Raw genomic sequence first — 8536 nt, forward strand, 5'->3', positions numbered from 1 at the left:
TCTCCCTTTCCCCATCCTCTTCTATCACAGCACCTGGCTTGCTCTTTGATGGCCTTTGCCAAGGAGATGGGACTGGCCCTGGTGTCCACCCACTGAGCCACAGAGACTACATGGACCCCAGGGTTATGGGAGGTGCAGACCTCGGCTCAGTTCTCATGGTTCCCACCACCCCAACCCCGCTGATCTGCAAGAAAAGGCAGGGGCATGGCCTGGGGACAGCAGGGATTGGATGCTTCCAGGGTGTGCAAAGGTGGAGGGAGGGAACAAACCTGCATTCCTGGGATGTTCAATGCTCATTGTACTGCAAGTAGACAAAGCCCATGTGCAAGCAGGTTTATCATGCAGCTCACTCACAGCCCTGCAGCACCCATCACCCCCCAGCAGTGGGGACACCCACCAGGCCACCAGCAGCCACTGCCACAGTCTGAGCCTTCACCAACAGCCAGCAGCTCCCTCCTCTTCACCCCACCTCCTCCACAATGCAAACAGGCACCACTTACTTGGGCTGGATGCAGAATGATGACCTTGGGACAAAGCAGCTCTGCAGCAAGTTCTCACTCCACCAAGCCCTTTACTTCCCCCATAACTCATCTTGAGGATGAGTCTTCTCCCTAAATCAGAGCTTAAGATGGGGGAAGCTTTGGGCATGCCCCCCATTGCAGCCAGGTATGCACAGAATTCATTTGCAGGTGAGCTCAGAGCACTAGATTTAATGCTAGTTGCTTCCTCACCACATTTTGAGGCATAATCACTCTGCAGCCTGCCACCCAGGCAGTGAACAAAGAATCCTCTTTATCTCAGTATCCAGTGCTACTAAAGCTCAGGAGCAAGCAGGAAAAGCCTGCATGGATTTCAGAAAGAGCCCTTACCTAGCTACATGTCACTAAAGGATGTTTTATTAATCTCTGCTTTACAAAGCACTGGCTGCAGAGAATGGGAGAGCTATCAAACACAACCAGGGAACAACCAAACTGATGCAGAGCCCAATATAATACCCAGGAGTTGCAGCATCAGCTGCTTTACCAATCTTGCTCTTACTCAGCAGTAATGACACCACTGCTATTGTGGCAGCAGATGATGCCAGGTAAGAGGCATACCTGCATTTAAAGAGACACTGCCATGGGGAAGGCTGTTGAGCAGCTTTATGACTATGTAAGCTTCATTATTCAGGACTGTTCTGTACATTGATGATACACAAATAACTGGTGGGAGAAAAATGAATAGGCAAAGACAGCTTCCACTGAAGCAGAGGTACAAGGAGCTCGCACCAATGCTCTGGCCAGATCTATAAGAAGAAAATCAACCTTAGAGTGCCAGGAAAGGGTTTAAGGGCTGCAGCTGGAGGAGAGGGGTCTTGACCCAGGCACTTGTTTAGGGTACCTGTATCTCTTCCTTTAAATGGTTCACTGCTGGCCAGAGGAGCCCTTCACACAGTCACTGCAGCCCAGCAAGAAGAGCTGCACAGAGCAAATTGTGCCCCAGAGCTGCTTTTAACGGAAGAAACAATCTTTAATTAGAAAGACATTAGCATCCCTGATCACAGTGGGGCCTGGGAGGGAGGACACTTCCATCCTCATTACTGCTCTGCCTTTAAACTCCATGGGGTTCATGTTTTTTAACTCCCACTCTTTCTTGCAGCCCATATGTATTGGGAAACATAAGAACAAAACCTCAGGGCATCTCGACACCTCCTTCCTTGCAGTTGAAGCTTCCTTAAAGGCTTTGCCCATGGCAGGGGACACACAGAGGCATCACTAAGCTGGCAGGAAGCAGCAGCTATCCACTGCTGTGCTCAGAGCAGAGCTAGCCTGGCCCAGCCAGGTTAAACCTGCCCAAAACCTCAGCTTGCTCAGTCCAACATCCCTAGTGCAGGATGCCACAGTTAGTTTTAACACCTAGAGAATCATTAGTGCAAGCTGATACACACAGCCTCATAGAGCTCAAGGCGGTTGCGTGTCAGGCACAGCCTCCAGGCACACCCCAAGCAACAGCACCAAACACCCCAAGCTGCTCCCATTTTTACACTCACATTTGGAAGAGTTACTGCTCTTTGCAGCTTCAGACACTGTGACTTGGTCCAGGCAACTGATGAAGCTCAAGACACCCCAGGCTGCATTCAGGCACTTTCCAATCCCAACCTGACTTTCCAGATGTCAGACTGCTGTTGGCTCAGGTCTGTAGGACCCAGAGAGGGAGAAGGCTGCATGGGGAAACACCTAAGCAGAAAGCCTCTAAATGCTCACTGAGCAGCATGGGCTCCTCATGAAATCAGTTGGTTTGCCCCAAAAGGTACAGCCTTGCTACCCCTGTATTTCTTGGGGATGTCATGGATGTGGAGGGAGAGACAACCATCCCATGCCTCTGCAGCCATCCAGGGACCAGTCACTGTGGCCATCCATGGAACATGGAGACTCAGCTCCTTTCATACCGAGCCTCACCTCCACACCCCTCTCCTTCCCATTGCTAAAGTCATCACCCTCCCAGGAGCCACAAAGGATCTCTCCCCAGGCGGGATCACAGAGAAAGGTCCTGCTGGGAGCTCCATACCCTGGGCTCCCAGCAGGGGTATGTCTATGCATCACAGGCAGAACCTGCCAGCTCCAGATATTGACAGCCAATTGCATCCCAGTTAGCATGAAAAATAAGGCAATTTTATTATAAAGTTCAAAAAGCATCAATATCACAATCTTACTTCAGGACACAGCTGCCCCAGAGAACCAGAACCTGTAGCCACAGCAGAAGTCCAGGTCCATGAATCAGTTTTCCTGCTTATCCTGGAAAACACAACAGATTTCACCCATCACACTGGCCAGCCACCACTGGCAGTGAGTACAAACCAGCCTACTGAGCAGCTCTCCTCACCCTCCATTTCTCTGCAAACCAGCACAAGCTTCATAGGAATTAGGAGGGTGTTCACTAGTGCTTTGGCAACAGATGGGTCTTGAGCAGTAAAGGACCCCATGTGAGGTTGCTAATGATGAAGACTCTTCCCACCAGTCCTCCCCATTTTAAATTACAAGATGTCTGGGCCAGTGAGTCACGAAGGGCTCATAGTGACCTGCCAAGAGTGGCTGCAGTTCAGAAGTGGCCACCCTGGGGCCCAGCACAAGATGCTCAACTGGTATTTAGTGGTCCTGTCACACAGCATTGCATATGCCCAACATAATCTCAACAACATAAGGGGATTCTCTCTTTGCGCAGAGAGAAGAGCTAGAGCCCCTACAGCCCTTTCCTAGCTCACTTGGCAGCAAAGGGAATGGGGAACTATTTCACAAAGGCTCACATCCCAGGGACATCACTCCAGGCTGAAACACTTCTGAGCTCATGACCTCTCCTGCCACACATTAAAAGATGGGTGGGATTATGGCTCAGCAGAGGAATCCTTACCTCGCAGTGTGACAAACTGCTGCTGTCATCATACTCTGCATCAGCTTCCTGCCCACTGCCATCCCTACTGCTCACGTCTGCTTGTGGCTTCTGGGTATCATCATTGCCACTGTCAACAGTTGGAGCATCTTCTTCACTGCTGGACACAGCTGAATCCTCTGGTCCTGGCTCTGTGCTTGCAGCCAGCAGCTCTGGGGCATCATTAACATTGGCAGGTTTTATGTTCTCCACCTGCAGAGACAGGGGCATGGTGATGCTGCAGCTCTGCAGAAGGGCAGCATGAAACCCATGAGTGATCTCATGAAATTCAGATTAGTCTGAGCAAACCCAGGCACCTTCTCCTTCTGCAGCCAAGGGAGCAAGGACTGAAGTACATCCTTAAAGCCCACTCTTAGAGTCTACAGCCATGGAGCAGGCACACTCACCTGGAGATCCAACGACTCCTTCAGCATAACAATCCCATCCTGCTCTTCAAACTCCAGGTCTGCCTCAGTGTCATTCTGGGTCTCATACTCCTCACTATCTGTTTCTACATCTGAGGGCTGGGGAAGAAAGAAGTAGTCTGAGGAAGGACACACTGGCCCCACTCCAAATAATGCTGGTAGCCACAGCCAAATAGCTACAGATGGCAGAGATGCTGCTTTGCAGGGACACCAGCCAAAGGGCTATGAGATGACTGGGGCACCCATACCTTTCAAACACTGAAGATGCTCCAGTGTTCTTTGGACACCTGCAGCCCTCAAAGGATGCACAGTAAAGGAAACCTCTTTAGAGCTCCCTCCACAGGATCCACTGCAGTGGCATTCCCAGTCTAAGAGGAGCTAAACACAATCATCTCCAAATTGCTCAGCCCTGAGGAAGAAACCTGCTCAGCAGCCAGAAACTCTTACCTTGTATGTGAGATCTTCAGAGTCATCTTCTAACAGGTCCCTTTCCAGTTCTAGCAACAAGGAATCCTCCTCCTCCCAACCTAGGTCATCCCACTTCCTCTTGTTTGCTTTGTTAGAAGAGTTGATCAGGGCTTCTTGGATCTCTGCAGGGATTCATAGCAGGCACAGTCATAACACACACAGAACATATATACATCTGCATGCTTCCCAGCTTTCTACCCAGCACAGACGCCCCAGTCCCAGTGTGTTTTCACAGCACACGTGGCCCTGTGTGCTTCTTAACTGCAAAGCCTTCAGGTGTTCCAGAAGGCCACAGCTCTCACCTCTGGGCACATTGCTCTGGCTCCAGTCTGCTGGCTGATAGCCCAGGATGTTCTGGATCCTGGTGGGGATGATGGAGAGGACAAAGCCCCTCAGTTTCCCCCGGCACTTCCTGGCAAGTCTTCTGGGCCTGGGAGACTGCAAGGGGTAGACCTTGCTGACAACGGTCTCCACAGGGATCACATATCCAATCCAGGCTGATGCTTTCTGAAGGATCTTCAGCTGTAGACAAGAGAGACCCCCTGACTACTTGAAGTACTGAGTAAAACTCTTAAACCCTTCTTCATCTCAAGGTGGAGCTGAGATGGGCCCAGCTTCAGCCTGGTAAACCAGGACCAGTTAGGTTATACCTTGTCTGCCCAAAGACCTCACACCTCTCCTGGCCCAGAGAAGGACAGAAATGTGAAGACTGCAACAACCATTAGCAAAAGGGGAGCAAGACAAAACCAAACCAGGCAGAGGGCAAAAGCTGGGATGGAGAGGGGGAAATCAGAGGACAAGAAGACACTGAGCAGAAGGGAAAGACTGAAAGAAGAGAGAATGCCCAGCAGAGAAACCAAAGGAACTGCCAGTCCCAAGGCTTTATCACCCTCCCCTTGGCCCAGACTTCTCCAGCAGGAGGAGCATCACCTACCAGGAACTTGACTGAACTCATCTGAAGGATCTGGTGCAGGAACCTGCTGGAGAAGGAGTGGGGCTCACTGCAGGCAACTGCCGCCCCCTAAACAGAGAGAAAGTCAGATATCCTCTATGCCGTTTCTACCAGAGCTCCCAGCAGAAACAGCCCCTGTGGTACCTGAAGGAGCTGTACCTGCTCTGGGCTGGTGCATGGCCTTCCTTGCTGCTCCATGAAGCCCAAAAGCCTACGCTAAGCAAGAAACCTGGCTTAGCCCAGGCTGCAGCCCTCAAACTATTTGTAGCTACTGACCCAGCTGCTTCTCATTGCCCTCATGAGCTGCCCACCTCCCTAATCAGTACGGCAGCTCCACACCTTCCCATCTGGGACACCCACCTCCCTGCTCCTTCCAGCTGAACAGGGTGTTGTGGCAGAGGTGACCCTGCAGAGATGGGGACCTGTATCCAGCATCTGCACATCTTGCTGGTAGCCCTGCCACCGGCCATGCGTTTCAGGGCCAGACATGAGCCCCTCTGGAGCTGGGATGCTTGCATACATCAGGGTCCCTCTCCCAAACTGTCCATTGCAGGCAGGACCTCTGCTTTCAGGACACAGCAGCTTTCCTGAAATAGTTTCTCCACAGGGCACATTTGCTCTTAACCAGCTGTGATAAAGCCAGTTCCACTTCATTGGCTGTGCTCTCTCAGATTGCTTTTTGCTGTTATTGAGAAGCAGAACCTGCAATGCCAGAATTGAAGCGCTCAGTGTCAGCAATCTTTTGGGGCTAATGAAGCAGAGCCTCCTGGATCAGCAACGTTGGGCTGCTGCCACGTTCACTCTCAAAGCTCTTAATTCCCAATGAGGATCAATCCCCAAGGGGTGGAACTGGGAGGGCTGGTCCCAGTCCAGGGCAGGCAGCTGGAGCGCAACCAGCGAAGAGGGGGACACCAGGGGAGTCACTGATGTCCATGCAATGAGACCACATGGAGCAGGCAGCAATCAGGGTTTGCATCAGGGCCATTAGACAGGGAGTTTGACTCCCTGCTCCAGTGTGGGCTCTTGGTTTCCCCCAGCTCTTCAGTACAGCTCAACCATAAACCCTTTGCTGGAGTTGCCACTCACAAGGAGACTTTGCCCAGTGTGGCTGAGCACCTCCCAGCAACAAGGGTGAGCAAGAAGCAAGACAAGGGGCCCCTGAGTCCCTGCTCTCCTCCAGTGATGCTGAGGAAAGCACCGGTACCCAGAGGACATCAGTGTTGGCGTGAAAGAGGGGTGGGAGCTTTTTATAGTCCAAATCCCAGACTTCTCCAGGCAGAAACGTGCCCTCCTGCAGAGCTCAGGTCATGGATATTCACAGCTCTTCAGCACAGGAGAACAGCCAGAGCTTCTAGAAAGGGAGCTGGGATCTGTTTGATATGTGACAGAAAATCAGCTCAACAGTTATCATTAGGAGTGCTGGCATTAAGGAGCCAGTCAGGGTCTAAGGCTTTTGACAAGTTAAATTGGTCTCCAGCTCCTGAGGGCATCATCTCTGTTCAGCACTTAGGGCTGAGAGGACAGATTGAGTTACCAGAGATTAATAAATGAGCAGTTATCAGTTACTTGACTTGTGATATCTGAACATGTTCATGCTCCAAGCTGACAGGCAAATGTGCGTTAAGCCATGCTTCTGCAAACCTCTCTCCTTTATCTTTTGATGCTTAAGCTACTACATGGCTCTGCCTAACTGCCTCATCATCTTCCAAGGAAAGCATGGGGACAAATCCTCAATGGCAGCTGACTGGAATGGTGATGCTGCTGTATTTAGCATTAAACCTGAAGGTTGGGAGCTACCACTCCTGGGTTTTATTCCCTGCTTGGTGACCTTCCTGAGCTCCTGGGAACCTTTTTGTGCCCTCACCTTGTCTACAAGATAGGCAGAAATCAGCTTTGCTTCACAGGGGGATTGCAGGGCTTCGTTCATCCTTGTTCACAAGACATTTCCGATGCCCTTGGCAGGATTTCCCAAGGGAAGAAACATTATATGTTATTATTACAGCCTGCCATGGTGGAGGACTCATTTCCTCTGGATGTGCCAGTATGGGGATTATCAGCCTGGGCAGAATCACAGATTAAAGGTTTATTTAAAATGCCTGTGGTGGGAATTGCAGCGTGACTGAGTTAGGAAGGAAACATCAGTTCCCTGCCACATAGCAAAGGTGCTCTGTGGTCAGACTGTGCCCCTCTGCCCTATTTCTGCTGGCTGCCAGGTTACAGCTCAAGGCCTCTCCCCAGCCTGCAAAGTGAGGACAGTATCTCCCACTGGAGCAACGTGCCTCTGAGATTGACAGAGCATCCTTTCCCTGCAAGCCCTGCGGCAGGCAGCAAGCGTGGTACAGTGGGAGACATCACGGATGTGGCAAGAGAAAACAGTCATTACCAGCAGCTGATTGTTCTGCCCAGGCCTGGTGCGTTTTCTAAATGCTGCTGTTGTCTGACTCAGATTCCTGCTCCAGCCTCCTGCAGGTACAGAGAGCAGAAAAGCTCAGGGCTAATTACCCACTCCTAATCCCACGTTACAGCACCAAACACACTTGGCTCTGAGGAGGTGGAAACAGAAGAGTCACCAGCTCAAACCTCCTGGGCATAAGGGGCTGCATGGGGATGGTTCTAAATCCTCAGACACCAGGCAGCTTCCCTGGCACCTTCCTGCAGCTCTTCCTGGCTGCAGCTGGGAAGCCGGCTACTCCCACCCCACCATGCCATGGCCTCCATGATAGAGATGCTCTCCTGTGATACTGAGACCCTTTTGAATGACTAGATGCTCCAGATGCAGGTTTCTTGGAAACAAACCCAGCCAAAAGGGGCAGATACATTTCCCAATGCCTCATTCCTGTGAAATCTATCTGGAAAAAGAAACAGACCTTCCCTCAATGGATCTTGTATATCAATCAAGGTCTCTCTGATGGCATTATCTCCTCTTTTCTCTGGCATTTCCACTGCAACCTATGGAAATCGGGATATATCCCTTTCCTTTTCAAACATCCCAGCTTGTGAGGGCAGAGCAGAGACCCCCAAGGGGTGCCAGTCTCTCACTGTTCACAGCCTCAGGTGCTTACTGCATGATGAGGGCTCTTCACCATGCTGGGCATGGAGAGCTGTTGGTCTCATGAACACTGGGCCTTAAGCAGCAACAGGAGACAGATGGGAGCAAATGAACATTCCTCTGTGTGATTTTTATGCATTGGAGCACCCGGCCTTCCCGAGATCAATACCAGCTGCTGCGTTTGCCAAGAGTTTTATAGGCAGTGTCCATGCCTGCTAGGTGAGATAAACCTCCTCA

The 8536-nt window shown here is 51.2% G+C and overlaps 1 protein-coding gene across 1 annotated transcript; it reads right to left on the reverse strand.

Annotated features, from left to right (window-relative positions):
• Window positions 1-2756: 2756 nt before the first annotated feature.
• LOC115945229 (WW domain-binding protein 11-like) lies at window positions 2757-7177 on the reverse strand. Its single transcript, XM_034070929.1, has 7 exons — window positions 7115-7177; window positions 5233-5319; window positions 4601-4820; window positions 4278-4420; window positions 3813-3929; window positions 3388-3618; window positions 2757-2774 (listed from the first exon to the last, which is right to left on the reverse strand). The coding sequence occupies exons 1-7, from the start codon at window positions 7175-7177 to the stop codon at window positions 2757-2759; spliced, it is 879 nt and encodes a 292-aa protein (XP_033926820.1).
• Window positions 7178-8536: the final 1359 nt, after the last annotated feature.

Source organism: Melopsittacus undulatus, chromosome 19 (assembly GCF_012275295.1).
Source record: "Melopsittacus undulatus isolate bMelUnd1 chromosome 19, bMelUnd1.mat.Z, whole genome shotgun sequence".
Classification (NCBI taxonomy): Eukaryota; Metazoa; Chordata; class Aves; order Psittaciformes; family Psittaculidae; genus Melopsittacus; species Melopsittacus undulatus.

Excerpts from the sequence above, each read along its gene's own strand:
- LOC115945229 (XM_034070929.1), bottom strand. The coding sequence starts at position 7,177 with ATGAACGAAGCCCTGCAATCCCCCTGTGAAGCAAAGCTGATTTCTGCC. Across the intron at positions 4,821-5,232 it reads TGAGTTCAGTCAAGTTCCTG|CTGAAGATCCTTCAGAAAGC; the intron begins GTAGGTGATGCT and ends TCTTGTCTACAG. Across the intron at positions 3,930-4,277 it reads CTGAAGATCTCACATACAAG|CCCTCAGATGTAGAAACAGA; the intron begins GTAAGAGTTTCT and ends TTTCTTCCCCAG.